Source organism: Loxodonta africana, chromosome 5 (assembly GCF_030014295.1).
Source record: "Loxodonta africana isolate mLoxAfr1 chromosome 5, mLoxAfr1.hap2, whole genome shotgun sequence".
Lineage (NCBI taxonomy): Eukaryota > Metazoa > Chordata > Mammalia > Proboscidea > Elephantidae > Loxodonta > Loxodonta africana.
The window spans coordinates 42714794-42732207 of record NC_087346.1 but is presented as its reverse complement, the minus strand read 5'-3'; the positions used below and the strand labels follow the sequence as shown (position 1 = coordinate 42732207).

Sequence of the window (17414 nt, the reverse complement as noted above, 5' to 3'; positions counted from 1 at the left end):
TTTGGCTGAAGGGTCAACCTCAGTAATGACTTCATTACTGACCTAAAAGGGTGTGCAGGGGCCATAGTCTCAGGGTTTCTCCAGTCTCTATCAGGCCATTAAGTGTGGTCTTTTTTCTCAAGTTAGAATTTTATTCTACACTTTTCTCCAGCTCTTTCAGGGACCCTCTATTGTGATCCCTGTCAGAGCAGTGAGTGGTGGTAGCTGGGCACCATCTAGTTGTACTGGACTCATCTGGGGGAGGCCGTGGTAGATGTGGCCCATTAGTCTTTTGAACTAATCTTTCCTTTGTATCTTTAGTTTTCTTCATTCTCCCTTGCTTCCGAAGGGATGAGACCAGTGGAGTATCTTAGATGGCTGCTCATAGGCTTTTAAGAACGCACACACTATTCACCAAAGTAGAATGTAGAACATTTTCTTTATAAACTATGTTATGACAATTGAGCTAGATGTTCCCGGAGGCCATGGTCCGTACAGCCCTCAGCCCAGCAATTCGGTCTTTCAGGGAGTTTGGATGTGTCTATGGAGCTTCCACGACCTTGGCTTGTACAAGTTGTGCTGCCTTCCTCGGTATTGTGTACTGTCTTACCCTTCGCCAAGGTTATCTATTGTCTAGTGTTTTTTTCATCCCTACCCCTCCCCTCCCTTGTAACCATCAAAGATTGTTTCTTTTTGTGTGTAAACCTTTTCATGAGTTTTTACAGTTGTGGTCTCATACAATATTTGTCCTGCCATGAACATTTTTTTACATGTCTTTTAGTGCACAAATGTACACATTTCTGCCAGAGATACACCTAGGGATGGAATTGCTCTGTCATCAGGTTTGCATTAGTAGATAATGGCCAAACAGTTTTCCAAAGTGGTTTTTCTAACATAGTCTCATCAACAGTGTGTGGGAGTTCTGACTGTACACATCCATGCTAGGACAGACAGTTTTTGAAACCAGATTTCTGACTCCAAAACCCAATACTTTTTTTCCTTTCACCTAAATTTTATTTAAACGTAAGACCTTGGTAACGATTTTCTTTTATGAATTCCATAATTCTTTCTAAGATTGGTATTCTTTGTTCATTAAGCGAGCTTCCTTTTTTATACTGGAAAACACATCTGTGACGAATAGAATTTACTAGGGTTAACAGTGTATCAGGGGCCTTCTGGATGTATGATTCTTCACAGAGCCCACATTCTTCTATTTTTTCTGCATGGGTGAAAAGAATGGCAGTATAATTCCTCCAAGCATGTTCCAGAAGTTTCTGAAAGAGAGAAGAAGTTAAGTGGCTATTTGCCTTGGAATGCATTCCTCAAAAATAAGCAAAGGAGTCAATATGGTCCAATTTTGTGTCAACATACATAAAGTGAAGATGGGTCAAGGATCTGACTATTGCAACCAAATGCAGGGAGGTGGGTGGGCTTCTGAAAAAAAGATTTTAGATCTCCATTTTATTTTGCTGTTATAATTGGTGCATACCTTACCTCAAAATTAACAATGCTGCATATGACAAAATTACATTTATAATTTTCTGTAATCAATTATAAAATACTTGCCTGTTAACTTGAGGAGCTCTGGTGGCTTCGTGACTTAGAGCCTGGCTACTAATCAAAAGGTTGGCAGTTCAAACTCACCAGCCACTACTTGGAAACCCTATAGGGCAGTTCTACTCTGTCCTATAGGGTCACCATGAGTCAGAATCGACTCTATGGCAACAGGTTTGGTTTTTGTTACCTTGAATTCATTAGAACCACTTAATTTCTTTAATCCAAAGGATCTTGACCAAGGGATATGTGATCTCTTTTTTATTTTTTGGTAGGAATGTTGGGATATTCATCATCACTAAAAGCCATGATTATAATCTATTAATGGGCCTACAAACAATAGGAAAGCTAAGATCAAAATACCTTTGGTGATCTGGCACTACTACAAAATACTACTGTGTTTTTTTTTTTATTCTCAGTTCACAGGCCTAGAATCAAATACAATTTATCAGATGATTTCTTCTAATGAGGGCTGTTGTTTGGTAATACGTGGAAGATGATTATGTAATAAATTCTTATTTGATTAGTGAAAATACACTGATACAAAAGTAACAGCATGTGACAAATTTTCACAGAATATGAAAGGCATCTAGAAATAACCATTTAACATTTTTGAATATTTTAAAAAGTATATGAAATCATGATAATGTGACAGCAAATAACATTTCTGCCATTCCAAACACTCCCATTACTAAAATATTTCCAAAGTTCCTACCAGTTTATAACAGCCAGAAAAATGTAAAATGCCTGGGATAATCAGAGAAGAGAAAAAAGAAAGAACAACTAACATTTGGGGAATGCTTACTATGTGTCAGACACTTTGTTAGCACATTACGGTATAGGAAACACACATAGAGGTTGAGTCACATGTTGTCATGGATTGTATTGTGTCCCCCCAAAGTATGTGTCAACTTGGTTAAGCCATGATTCCCAGTATTTTGTGGTTGTCCTCCATTTTGTGATTGATGTAATTTTCCTATGTGTTACAAATACTAATCTCTGCCTCTGGTTAATGGGGCAAGATTTGATTGTGTTAAAGAGGATTAGAGTGGGATGTAAGGCCCTTACCAGGTCACATCCCCGATCCAGGGTATAGGGAGTTTCCCTGGGGCATGGCCTGTGCCACATTTTATCTCTCAAGAGATAAAAGGAAAAGGAAGTGAGCAGAGAGTGGAGACTTCATATCACCAAGAAAGCAGCACCAGGAACAGAGCGTGTATTGGAGCCAGGGTTCCTGTGCAGAGAAGCACCTAGTTCAGGGGAAGATTGAAGGCAAGGACCTTTCTCCAGAGCCAAAAGAGAAAGCCCTCCCCTGGAGCTGACACCCTGAATTTGGACTTCTAGCCTACTAGACTGTGAGAGAATAAACTTATATTTGTTAAAGCCATCTGCTTGTGGTATTTCTGTTACAGCAACACTAGATGGCTAAGGTACATGTATTAGTATAAACTGGTTTAAAAAGGAAACCCTGGTGGTATAATGATTAAGAGCTATGGCTACAGTTTGAATCTACCAGATGCTCCTTGGAAACCATATGGGGCAGTTCTACTCTGTCCTGTAGGGTCACTGTGAGTTGGAATCGACTTGATGGCAACAGATTTTTTTTTTTTTTTTTGGATTGTTTTAAAAAAATCTTGAAAAAAAAAATTAAAGACAGTCTGGGAAAATATAGAACTGTATTTTTTTTTTATTTATTATATTGAATAACTGAAAAAGTGAGAAGAAGGAGAGGAAGGAAAGAAGGGAGTGAAGGAAGGAGGGAGGGAGGAAGGAAGAAAGGATAAGGGGAGATCAGGGAAGAGAAGGAAATAAAAGAAAGAAGCAAAGGAAGAAAGGAAGGGTAAAGGAAGGAAAGAGAAGGGAAGGACGGAAGGACGGGAGGAAGGGAGTAAGGAAGGATATGTAAGTCTAGTATGAAAATACTCATGACAACTGTGGGACAAAATATTTTAAATGAGAAACATCTTGAGGCCATGATTATGAATTACAGCTCCTGAAAACAGTCTGCTTTTGATCAGAGTCATTTATTTGTACAGCTATCTGTACAACTTGATGTGAGCTCCTTGAAGAAACGTAAGTTTCCATATTGATCAAAGCTTCTAGCACATTGTAAACTGTCCATAAATTTCTGTTTGATTAATTTAGAATTTAGAACTTCATTATCATTGCAAATAGAAGGTTTAGGGCTTTATTTATTTTTTGAAGGCTTAGCTTTGAAGAAGTTTAGTTAATCTATGGAATGCAAAATTGTCCTCTCCTCTAAAGCTTTCCTTTGTTCTGTAGTTCATTATCGTTAGTGTGCCTGTAGTCTGCACTTTCTATTTTGTATTCAGAGGGACACTTTCAAGGCATCGGTCCAAATTTTTTTCCTAGTATTTGTTCAAAATTTGTCTATCCACAGCATAGCATAATTGTATAATTCTGTTGTTGTTAGGTGTCGCCGAGTTGGTTCTGACTCATAGTGATCCTGTGTACAACAGAATGAAACACTGCTCAGTCCTATGCAATCCTCTCGATTGTTGTTATGCTTGAGCCCATTGTTGCAGCCACTGTGTCGATCCATCTCCTTGAGGGTCTTCCTCTTTTTCACTGACTCTCTACCAAGCATTATGTCTTTCTCTAGGGACTGGTCCCTCCTGATAACATGCCCAAAATATGTGAAAAGTAGTCTGCCCATCCTTGCTTTTAAGGAGCATTCTGGTTGTACTTCTTCCAAGACAGATTTGTTCGATCTTTTAGCAGTCCGTGTTATATTCAATATTCTTCGCCAATACCACAATTCGAAGGTGTCAATTCTTCTTCAGTCTTCCTTACTCATCGTCCAACTTTTGCGTGCATATGAGGTGATTGCAAACACCATGGCCTGGGTCAGGTGCACCCTAGTCTTCAAGGTAACATCTTTGATTTTTTAACACTTTAAAGAGGTCTTTTGCAACAGATTTTCCCAGTGCAATGCATCATTTGACTTCTTGACTCTTGCTTCCATGGGTGTTGATTGTGGATCCAAGTATGCATATTTCTAGTTCTCCTAAAAGTTGCCTGCTTCAAGAAAATTTGAATTGAAGTTTTCAGATGAGTACATAAGAAACTAGTTATTTGTTGTAGCAGAAAGATTCTAAACTTTCAAGAGAATTATTCAAAGAGTTATTTTAATTGGTGTATTCTTGAATGCCCGTAAAACACAAATTAATTCACATAACTCTAACACAACTTGGCCTAAGTATATCGATAATGTCAACATGCCATTTTTGCTAATGGTGACATAGCAAAATTAGCAGACCTCTTCAGAGCTTGTCATATTATCAATATATCGGGCAGAATATTTGATTGAGGAAGAATCAAAGGGTCCTAAAATAAATGAACAATGGTTAAAAAATAATAAAGTGCTACATATATCAAAGACTGCAGCCTTCAGTATGGGTGACATCTCAACATAAAGAACTGCTCGATATAAACAAAAATTCTAACAACTGGACCAATAAGCAACATCATGATAAATGGAGAAAAGATTGACGTCGTCAAGGATATCATTTTACTTGGATCCACAATCAACCCCCAGGAAGCAGCAGTCAAGAAATCCCATGACTGCATTGGACAAATCTGGTGCAAAAGACCTCTTTAAAGTGTTAAAAAACAAAGATATCACCTTGAAGAGTAAAGTGCGCCTGACCCAAGCCATGGTGTTTTCAATTGTGTCGTATGCATGCGAAAGCTAAACAATGAATAAGAAGACTGCAGAATTGACGCCTTTGAGTTGTGGTGTTGGAGAAGAATACTGAATATACCATGGACTCCCAAAGAATGAAAAAATCTGTCTTGGAAGAAGTACAACCAGAATGCTCCTTAGAAGCAAGGATGGAGAGACTACGTCTCACATAGTTTGGACATGTTATTAGGAGGGACCAGTCCCTGGAGAAAGACATCATGCTGGGTAAAGTAGAAGATCACAGAAAAAGAGGAAGACCCTCAAGGAGATGGATTGACACTGTGGCTGCAACAATGGGCTCAAGCATAACAACGATCATGAAGATTGCAAAGAACTGGGCAATATTTCCTTCTGTTGTACATAGGGTCTCTATGAGTCAGAAACGACTCTATGGCCCCAAACAACAACATATATCATATTTAGTCTCTGGACCATTTGAACAACAATTACCTGGGATGCTTGCCAAAAATGCATCAGAATCTCTAGGGATAATGCCTGGGAATCTGAATTTTTGAAACTCCAGGTAGTTCATTCCTTCAGCAAATATTTATTGTGAGTCTAATTTGTTCCATGTATTTTCTAGACCCTAAAAGGACACAATGGAAACCCTGGTGGTATAGTGGCTAAGTGCTATGGCTGCTAACCAAAAAAGTTTGGCCGTTCAAATCCACCAGGTGCTCCTTGGAAATTCTATGCAGCAGTTCTACTCTGATCAATAGGGTCGCTATGAGTCAGAATCGACTCAATGGCAATGAGTTTTAAGGACACAGTGGGGAACAAGATAGATAAATTTCTTGCTTATATCTAATGGATATTCTGTCTACTTACCAAAGTTAGAGATGAGGAAGAGGGACATGCAGAAAAGAAATACTTTCGATTTGTTGTCACTCCAAGTGATACAGAAAATATGATTGGCACTGTAGAGGCAGATATTTAGCCCAGTTGTAGGTGGGCTGGCAAGGGAGAGTAAAAGAGAGGTAGGTCAGGAAATGTTTCTAGCATGTGATGGTGTCTTGAGCTGATTCTTGAAAAATGTGTAAAAGTTAAAAAGGGGGAGCCCTGGTGGCACAGTAGTTAAGAGCTATGGCTGCTAACCAAAAAGTTGCCAGTTTGAATCCACCAGCTGCTCCTTGGAAACCCTATGGGGCAGTTCTACTCTGTCCAATAGGGTCTCTATGAGTTAGAATTGACTCAATGGCAACAGGTTTGGTTTTTTGGTTTAAAGACATAAAGGGCGTCCCTGAGTGGTGCAAATGATTAATAGGCTCAGCTGCTAACCTAAAGACTGGAGGTTCTAGTTCACTCAGAGTTGCCTCAGAAGAACATCCTGGTGATCTACTTCTGAAAAATCAGCCATTGAGAATCCTATGAAACCCAGTTCTACTCTGACACACATAGGGTTGTCATGAGTCAAAATCAATTCGATGACATTGGTTCTGGTTTTTTTTTTAAAGACATAAAATACTAAGTAAAGAGAGTGAGTGAGTCTTATTGAGGATTATATGCTAATGAGATTTTCTGTATAAGTAAAACTATTGCATTTGATCCTTGATCACTCTGATCTCTGGAGGTTTCTCAAATTTAGAGCCAGACCTAAAATCCACCCAGTTAACACTGGTGTGGCCATACTGACTGTCATAATAATAAAATGCTTACATAAAGGCAAACCTGTTGTTGATGAGTCAGACTCACAGCAACTCTATAGGACAGAGTAGAACTGCCCCATAGGGTTTCCAAAGAGTGGTTGGTAGATTCAAACTGCCAACCTTTTGGTTAGTAGCCTGAGCTCTTAACCACTGTGCCACCAGGGCAAGTTAATACTACTGTCCTTAGTCCCTTGAGTCATATCTCAGACCTATCCACTGGGCATTGGTTGATGCCTGGACCATAATTTTCATGAAATATTTTTTTAAAGATTGCCCTAATAAAAATACATGTTAATAAACTGTTTGGCACAATGATCCTTTCCCGAGTTGAAAAAATCAGAATTCTTTGATAGTATAGAATTCATATAGTTCTTCTCTTTTTAGGTTAGTCCTTGTTTGTATTAAATGGTGTAACTTTCACAGTGTTCCTTTAGTTTCTAGTTTTGTACACTTCAACATTAACAGGTTCCTGCTTTGTCACCCCCAGATAGTTTCTTTACTTTAAACCATAATCTCATTCAGGGAAAATGAGGTAAAGAACCTAAGGATAATAGATTTGTAAGCTCTACACCACTTATGAGTCCACGTGTTCAGTCACTGGGAAGTTTTTGCATGTTGATAATTATTTATGAAAGGATGCTCATATCCTAAACAGAGAGAAATTGCACTTTTGAATTTCTGCCAAAAAGAGAAAAGAGTGCTTGATTTAGCTTATAATCTTTAGATTGATTTTTGGCCAGAAAATAGTGGAATATTTGCAAGTAGTGTCACTTGGTGTATAGTCATCATGTTAGTGGCCAAACATGTTCTCTATGGACCCAGAGAAAGTTGATTGATATCTCACATAAAAATCCAAGAGCAAGATAAAGTTAATGTAGGTTATCTGATGTTAATAATTTAAATGCAGTACTAAGTGAGATGGAGAGTTTACAATCAATCATGAATTGTTAGGTTTCAGAGTGCTAATGGGTATGAGTTCGTCTAGTCCTTTTGGGACAACTAAGAGTATAAACTTTATTTTCCAGGAATTATGTTCATTTTCCCAGGACCTCACCAGCCCTGCCCCATTTGTTTGTGGTTGATGAAATCATAGCATCTGGACTTTTAGGGGGAAACTTTTTTAAAAAAGCCAACTATTACATCAACTGAGAAAAAAAAAATCATGGAACAGGAGGACAATAAGGGCCATTCTTTATGTTTTATGCTATTCCCTTACCCTCATCCCACTTAAAACGCCACATTTTCCTTCTCAGAGAGCCAAAGCCGAATGATAAGACCTTGTTAGATGAGAATGTATATTTGGGTTCAGAGAATACTCAGATGGTAGGGAATTTAGAGATCGTCTGTTCAAATTGCCTCATTTTACAGATGAGGCTATTGAGGCCTTGTGATGTTAAACAGCTTCACCAAAGCCACATAGTTGATTGTTGGCAGGCCCAGGCTTATAACAGAGTTCCTCAGCTCTCAGGTTCATGTACTCTCCATTGAATTGGGGGCTTCTCAGTTTAACCTTACTAAGCCAGTGAATTTTTTCCCACAGTTTTCTAAAATTTTAAGGGAGTTACATATAGTTCTAAATTAGGGCCATGAAACCCTGGTGGCATAGTGGTTAAGTACTAGCTGCTAACCAAGAGGGCAGCAGTTCAAATCCTTTAGGTGCTCCTTGGAAACTCTATGGGGCAGTTCTACTGTGTCCTATATGGTCGCTATTAGTTGAAATTGACTCGATGGCAGTGGGTTTGGTTTTTTGGGGGGTTTATGTTTGATTTCACTTGTACTTTCTTCTGAAGTCTATCGAGATAAGCCCAAAAAGGCTATTTATACAAATAATATGTCCTATTTTTAAGGTATGACAAATACTACCAATAAAATAATGAGCTTAGCTAAGATTTACCATCCACCAGAGTCTGGGTTAAGCAATGTACTGTTCTGTCAATATGGCAATCACCGGTAAACCCAGTAAAATAGACACTATTATCATTCACAATTTACCAATGAAGAGACTGAGGATTAGAGAAATTAATTAACTTTCCCAAGGTCACAAAGCAAATGAGTAGTTAAGCAAGAAGTTGAACACAGGTATAGCTTACTCCAGAAGCCATGCCCTTAACCTTTATAATATTTTGCACATATCTTGTAGTTCATTTGAATGACTACTCATCACAATCTGGGTAGTAACAATAGCAATAAGACAACAATGATAGTAGTAATTATTCGTCAGGTTCTGTGAACCCACTAAGTCAGGCACAATGCCAGGTACTTTATTAAATATAACCCTTAGAACTCTTTCACATAGGTAAAAGTATCCTCATTTTACAAGTGAGAAACTGAAGCCAAGTAAATTGCAGTGATTTGTTTATAGTCATATAGCTAGAAAGCAGCAAGGTTCGTTTTCATCTAGGTTCTATCTAATAACTAAGTCAGTTTGTGTTATTTAGTGTTCTCAGGCCCCGCATTGGTCTCTCTGAGCCTTTTGTACACGAACCCACCCACAACATCAACAGTTGAGTTGTTGATTAGGAAACAAAAATACATGCTTGAAGCCTGCTTAAACCATAATAAATGTGATACTATGATAGCAGAAAGGATGTGGACTTTAGTCAGTTCCTGGGTTCAACCCTAGAGCTGCTTGGATGCCTGTCAGTTCTTCCCTAAGGTGACTTTACTAATATTAGATTTTTAAAAAAAATATTCAAATGACAATTCAGATAAAATTCAGATGAATCATTCCCTTTGTTTCCCAGTTTAGGGCAGAGGACTCATTGATGTCGCCATCACTTTGCTGTAATGAATGATGGCCTAACACAGATAAAGAAAAAGGGATCATTTGGGAGAAGTATTTCAATCATGACAGCTAGCAGGCTGTAACCCCTCTGCAAAATATTAGAGCACAAGCTGGGAAAGACATTGAAAAAGACAATAGAGAGGTGCAGGAATTCCCTGGCATCAGTCTTGCAGACTCCTTCCGTGGCAGGCATGGATGACCCAGAAAAGGAGAAAGGAAAAAGGGCAAGGCAGATGGTCCATTTGCCACTTAGCTTCAGTCACGAAGAAAAAGAAATTCGTAGTGTGTGTGGAACCAGAAAACCTTAAGGGCTACTTGATCCTTCCTAACAGCTGCTGGTGCTGTTGAATATTCAGACGTTATGCAGCTGCTCCCGATCTGCTAGCACATCCAGATGGCTACCACCAGCTTCGGAGACACCTTCAGGAAGAAGGTCAGAAACAGTCAGCTTGTGCTTAGATGACCTTTTACCAAAAGCAACGGTGAAAGCCCAGAAGAGGCCTGCTGTGCCTCCGGAGCTTGTGGGTGCCCCTGAGGATTACTAAGACTTGGCTACTGAGTTCTCCTGGGAAGGAGAAGTTTTTTATTCTGGAAAATTATTCTGGATCTGAGCTTTGTTTTAGCCCATCTCCTCTCTGTCATCAACTCCTGAATTGGACATTGAATTAAGGAAGGCAGCTGTAAGAGGGAAAGGCTGTATACCAGATACTGTTTAAAAAGACCAGAGACATGTATGAATCAGATTCACTTATATCTAAAAAATATATATATTAAGGAGTTACAATATTGTTCTATATCCTAAAACTGGAAAAATTTATTTTAAAAATAAAAGTTTCTTAGAATTTTCTTTTTGACTCAGCATAGAACCATCATAGAGAAAAAAGTGGGGACATAGGAAGAGAGTCAGTTTAGCTTTTGAAAAATAACTGTTTGCATTTACTGAATTTTATCCATTTATAACAAAGCTAAGGAGCCCTGGTTGCACAATGGTTAAAGCACTCAGATGCAAACCAAAAGGTCAGCAGTTCCAACCCACCAGCCACTCCAAAGTAGAAAGCTGTGGCACTCTACTCCCTAAAGATCACAGCCTGGGAAACCTAGGAAGCAGTTCTGCTCTGTCCTATGGGGTCGCTATGAGCTGGAATCAACTCGATGGCACACGCCCACAGCATAATAAAGCTAAATGTTTACTGAACAGCAGTTTTAAATGAATTAAAAAAAAAAAACTTTTAAAACTGTACACTTATGTAATAGAGATAGGTTTCCCTACATTTGATTTCTACAGAAATATTTTTTGAAATGCAGACTTTAATAGCTTAGGAACTGTTTATGGGCTTTTTTAGATTCCACATTGTTTCTTAATTGCAATCATCTTCTCGTTTCTTTGATTTGTACAGAATGTCCTTGATTTTTCAGGAGTTGGATAATGAGGATTATTTTTTATACTCTTGTCACCCTAATTTTTTCCGCTAGTTTCTTGTGATTACACATATGGCTTTTTTTTTTTCATTTTTAGAAACATGCACAATTACTGAAAAACAAAATGTGTGTCTTTCTTTTAAGAAAAATCTTATGCCATTACTAGTTAAAAGGAAAAAATTCTTTCTCTAAAACAAAGTATATTCTCTTTCTGGATGTAACAGGTCCTACATCAGCATGGTCTGAGATTAGACCAAAAGAAGAGTAGCACATATACAAATTCTACTTGAATGAAAAATGCACTCCTTATTTTCCATACAGTTTATCTCTGAAGCTTCTAACAGACATGGGTTTTCTGAGCTCAATGTCTCAGTGAGGCAGCTAGGTAATATCACTGAAGTCCTACAATTAAACTTGAGTGGCCCAGGCTAGAGAATCAAGAGACTGAAAACAATGAGCAGCTTCCAGAAATTTTTGGTCATAGTCTACACGTTGTTTTGGGTTGCTGTCAAGTCAGTTTCAACTCATAGTGACCCTATGTACAACAGAATGAAACTCTGCCCTGTCCTGAGCCATCCTCATATTCATTGCTATGTTTGAGCCCATTGTTCCAGCCACTGTGTCAATCCATCTTGTTGAGGGTCTTCCTCTTTTCTGGCCACCATAGCATGATGTTTTCTCCAGGAACTGGTCCCTCTCCCCCTGATAACATGTCCACATATATATATCCACTACCCATCAGTCAGCTTGTCGTACTGTGATGGCTTCTGTGTTGCTATAATGCTGGAAGCTATGCCACTGGTATTTCAAATACCAGGAGGGTCACCCATGGTGGACAGACTAAGACAGACTAGAAAGGCCTGGTGATCTACTTTAAAAAGTTAGCCAGTGAAAACACAATGGATCACAACAGAATAGTGCCCAATATAATGTTAGAAGATGAGCCGCCTAGGTTGAAAAAAAAAAAAGGCACTCAAAATACACAGTGGTCACGACAACAGACTCGAGCATACCAGTGAGAGTGAAGATGGCACACTACTGGGCAATGTTTAGTTCTGTCATACATGGGGTTGCCATGAAAGGGACCCAAATCAATAGCAACCAGCAACAATAACAAATCACACACACACACACACACACGTGCGTGCATGTGCACACACACGGATTTATTATTCTATTTCCTAGCTCTGGCCATACCCGGGGCATTTCTCCTCCATTCAGCTTCTCTCATAAACTGGCTGAATAAATATTCAACTTAGCAACTTGTAACAAAGGAACAAACAAAAACGGTAGAGCCCTAGGCAAAGGTGTCATACTTTTTTTTTCATTCTGAGTTTGCTGTAGGCTTCTCATGCCTAGAATGGAGGAGTTACTGACCCTACAGATGATGAGGCTGTGCTTGCCTCTGTTTCTTTCCTATGAGGAAAGCGTAGATCTCTCCTGAATGTGTAACTGTGCTGTCTTAGTGAAGCCTCTCACATTATACTATTTTAGTACTTAATGCATTGTCTTATTCTTGTTTGTTATCAATTTGTCTCTTGTAGACTGTAAGCTTTTTGAAGGGAGAGTCCATGTCTTATTCACCAGTCATTGAGCTCTGTGCAGGTGCTCAATGCACAGCGTTCAACAACTGAGTCAGTGAATGAACACCAGTTTGTTGGTGAACTATAAGAGATTTCACCATGACATTGAACAGATGCAAGTCAGTACATTAGGCAGTAGTTCTGAAACTTGACCATCCTTAAGAATCATGTGGAAAGTTTATTAAAATACAGATACTCAGGATTCCAGGGATTCTGTTTCAGTAGGTATTGAATGACTCTGTATTTTTAACAAGCACCCCAGATGACTCTGATACAGATTGTCTGGGGACCACACTTTACAAACATATTCAGGTTTTCAGTTCTCAAAGGTTTGAGACTTAGGGAACTGCTGAAGTTTTGCATTTCTATTTTTTTTTTTTTTTCATATGACCCAGTTGTAAAATGACTGACTGATTCCCCTAAGGGAAATTGTAACAATGACTATTGGTGGGAAAAGCATGCAATTTTTACTATTTCAATGTGACCAGCATGTGTGCTTTATTCTTTTAAGAAAACTTTGGCTTGCTTACTTCGGACATGTCATCAGAAAAGACCAATTGCTAGCAAAGGACATCAGGTTTGGTAAACTAGAGGGTCACCGTGAATGAGCGAAACCCTCAGTGAGATATAGTAACACAATAGCTACAATTAGACTCAATCAAACATATCAACTACCATGAAGATGGTACAGGACAGGGCAAAGTTTTGCTGTTATACGTAAGGTCGACATGAGTCAGAGCTGACCTGACAGAAACTAACAACTGTCAGGATAATGTCCAGCAAATATGAATACTGGCATTAGTGAATTTGCCTCTTTGAATTACCTGGATCATACGGATTGGGGAAGATGCTTCCTGTCCACAGAAAGGCATGTCTGCTCTCTGCACCAGCAGTGCAAGGTGGAGACCATCTTGCCCAAAGTGATGTGCCAGGGCCTTCTTGATCTCCTTTTTCACATGTTTCTTGCTCAGGTGGCTGTGTGGATAGCCTGGAGTGTCCAGCACCCTGACCTGCAGGGTTATCTCATGACCCCTTCGGCGCATGAAGCTGTGGAGGTGACAGCTGCGGCCCAGGCTACAACCTTTAGTCACGGAACATGGAGCAAAGCTACTGTGGAAGTCATTGCTTCCCAGCAGAGTGTTTCCAGCAGAACTTTTTCCACTTTGAGTCACACCTAAGAGGGCCAAGTTGATGATCACCTTGTTGGAGTCTGTCATGGCTGTGGTAAACAAAGGTATAACATGAATAGTTAGGCTTCTATATTCATCCAGTGGCAGCTTCCTACCTGGCCTGGTGCACTCTCAGCATTACTCTTTGATTTGCCTTTACCTCATTCATTCATGGTGACCAAATTATGGAGGGGAGGAAATACGCCATTGACAGAGGGGAATACTGAAATGATATTAGTAGTTCATACTGAGAGGGAAGAGAAAAGTCACATACAGATTCAGAAGGGGGAAGGAAGAAGCAGTAATTGAAGGAAAGTGAGAAAAATAAAAAATGAATTATTTTTCAGAGAAACATGAGAATAACGTAAACCTTTTTTAGGAGGACTATGTTAACTCATCCATGTGGTAGATGAGTTTGGTTTAGGAATGGGTGTTGAGGTTCCTAAGCTCAGGGACATAGTTAGCAGCAGTATTTGAAAATTATTCGCTTTTGAAAGAGAAGTAGAAACAGTGGAAGAAACAGCACTTCTTGCTTTTTTAACGATGTACTCACTTCACCCCCTTAATACGTAAGTGGCATCTGCAAAAAATCATCTTTTCCAACTTCCTGAATGCTTCTCTTCTATGAAACATGAATTATGTTAAAGAAGCCTTCTGTTTCTATTTACTAAAGTTTTTTTCTTTTATTATTATTATTTTTTTTAACAACCAGGCAACATTATCACAAAAATGAAAACTACTTGTAATTTCTATTATGAAATAATTAATAAATAATCTCCATGGTCCATCATTATAAAGTGCCGACTCTTCAATAAAGAAAATAAAGCCCAATACATTTTCAGCTCAGTTAGGAGCTGGTAGAATCTTGGGAGAGTCTATTCTGTTTCTACCACCTATAAAGGGTAGTTAACCTTTTGTACAGAGCATAAACCCCTTATAGTGTTGTAAGGCTATAAATCATTTTTATTAGATTGACGAGGCGTGGCCACTGTCCAATTACCAAACATGCTCAAGCTGTGTGTTTAGAAATAAGACATTTTAATTTAGTATAGTTATTAGTTTTGCTTATAACCTGTAATTCTACCATTATCTAGTTTTATGTACCTCAGACCTCCCTAGTCCTGTAACACTTCTCATTTCAATCTCCCCAGACCCTACCACGATCACTTTGAAGGAAACTCACTCACCTACATAAAAATATCTTCCAAGTTGGCTCCAGCTCACCCAGTTCTTTCAGCTATGTCAGCTGCATTAAAGTGGTAATTTATTGATTCCTTTTTACTCTAGAATCAGACTGTTGGTATTTTTGAAATATGAGCATTCAATCCCAACTCATTTGTTTATATCACATACCTTTTCCAGTCTCAAAAAAATGCGTTCTCTACAAAGACTTCCCTCAAGTTGGTGCCGTTGTTCCTCGGTACGAACTTTAACCTGAGAGTGTTACTGTACCACTCTGGGACTGATACAATATGTTATTTTATTTAGTTAATCTATAACCAGACACTCTCTTTATAAATGACTGTCTCTAATCAGCATTGACTCTTTTATGTCACCTGATAGACTTGTAATTTCTATAGGTACTTCCTAAGACTTCTCTTTCCAGGATTAAACTCTTTCGTATGGGGCCTTACTAAAAAGTAACCACTGGTTGATAGCATAAAAGATGCAGGATTGGTAAGCATTAAATAGAAACTAGGCATTCTTTAGCAATGGTCACAATTTTTTCATTCTAATTGATGAGCACCATATCTCAATTTCATGAAAAGTTTCAAAAAACAGTTAAGTAATATATGTTAAATAATTACATGTTGATTTCAAAACAATATTTAGTTCATAAAGAAAAAAATCTAAGAAGACTATTTTGGTTATTCTTGTACAATTGAAATGGATTATCTTAACTGATTAAATCCCTAACATGTTTGTTTCATCACAGTTTCCACATCAATTAATGAGAGCATATTTAGGAGAAAAAGCTATAATTAACTCCAAATTGAGGCCAAATAACTTTTATTTAAAAAATTTGGGTTTCATTCTGCTTCTGAAAGCTTATATTTGATTTTTTTCCACATGGTAGTATATAATCCATACTTTCCAAAACACTTTCTCAGCGTGTAAGATGCAGAAACCTTAGTCTGGTATCTTCTGGTCTACTGTATCCCGTACCCCTCCAAAAGCCTGAGAAGTACATATTTTCTGTGTGAAGGGAACTTGGAGTCATCTGGAATGCTTTATGATTTCATGGACAGAGTTAAAAAGTCTTCTTCCTGTGTGGAAATGACAAGGGAAACGTGAACCGGATTCGTTCATCCGACAAGCACGTTTGAGTTTCTTGAATGTTGCAGAAAGAACCTCCCCCAGGTGGCAGTAACAGCCTGTTTCTAAGAAGTGATTGTGCACCAGAATGTATTTTCATTTCCTTCCTCAAGCCATAAACTGGCATTCTTTATCTAGGTAACCTACAACAACACATACTGAGTGGGGCAAAGCCAAGCCTTCCTTTCTGTGTTCCTTGATAGCATTTGGTGTACACTTGTATATACACTTGAAGGCAAGTGTAGGAGGTTCTTAGCGTTCTGAAACCCTCCACTTTGTAATCATTGTTTAAGTCATCTGCTGAATATGACAGTTGACTGAAAAATAAGCTTCAGAGTTCATATGCTCTGAACTAAGTCCAATGAATAAGTCCATTGGACTTATTTTAAGTTCAATTAGACTGCAAAATTTTAAAATAATTTCTAACCACTTAAAGAAGGTTTTAGATCTGAATTAACTTAGAAGTCCTATAGAATGGTAATTTGTTGTTATAGATGATATTGAATGATGGTTAATTTTTTTAAATTAGGGTGAAAAAAATTGAAAAATTACCTTCGCACTTTCACTGACTTGGCTAAATATAATGTAGGAGGAATAAGGTTGACTCCAGAACTTCTCTTAAGGTGGGAATTTTATTTAAGAAAACAGTTTGAATAGCAATTCGACGTGAGAAAGGGAATTCTGAGAACAGGGGCCAAACTCCCAAAAAGTGATAGCTCTACTGCTGAGGATATATGACAAGCTGCAAAGAAAACACAGATGAGGGTACAGAAGGAGGGAGGGAGGGAGGGGATGAGGAGAGAAAGGAGGAGAGATATAGATTGAGGAAGAACCGTAACATGGCAAGAATCCGGATCTCCCACTTGTGGGAATGGTTGAGGGACTATTACAGAGCACAAAAAGCTAATGTTCTATTTTAAGTTCTTTGCATAGCTTTGATGCATAGTCTGTCATATTCATAGTCACCGTGTGTGAAGGTAGCTTTTTTTTTTTTTTTTTCCCTGTTCGTTGGCTTTCGGTAGTTTTCACAATTTTATTTGACAGAAACTAAGGGAAAGGGCTGAGGTCCATCTGTGAATTAGCACAAGATAGGAACCACACGTTCCGAGGATAGAGAAGGATCAGTCAGTGTTTCATTCTGTTGTGGATAGGGTTGCTATGAGTTGGAACTGACTTGATGGCACTTAACAACAACAACAGGAACCACACAAGCTGGAGATCGTGAGCTGATGTTTGAACTGGAGTAATTCAGGACAG

At 38.5% G+C, this 17414-nt stretch overlaps 1 protein-coding gene across 1 annotated transcript; it reads right to left on the bottom strand.

The window, feature by feature from the left end:
* Positions 1-240: 240 nt before the first annotated feature.
* GIMD1 (GIMAP family P-loop NTPase domain containing 1) lies at positions 241-14654 on the bottom strand. The gene is made up of 2 exons (XM_003410386.3): positions 13497-14654; positions 241-1253 (listed from the first exon to the last, which is right to left on the bottom strand). Exons 1-2 carry the CDS (start codon positions 13887-13889, stop codon positions 993-995), a joined length of 654 nt encoding a protein of 217 aa, XP_003410434.2. The 5' UTR covers positions 13890-14654; the 3' UTR covers positions 241-992.
* Between the last annotated feature and the right edge of the window lie 2760 nt (positions 14655-17414).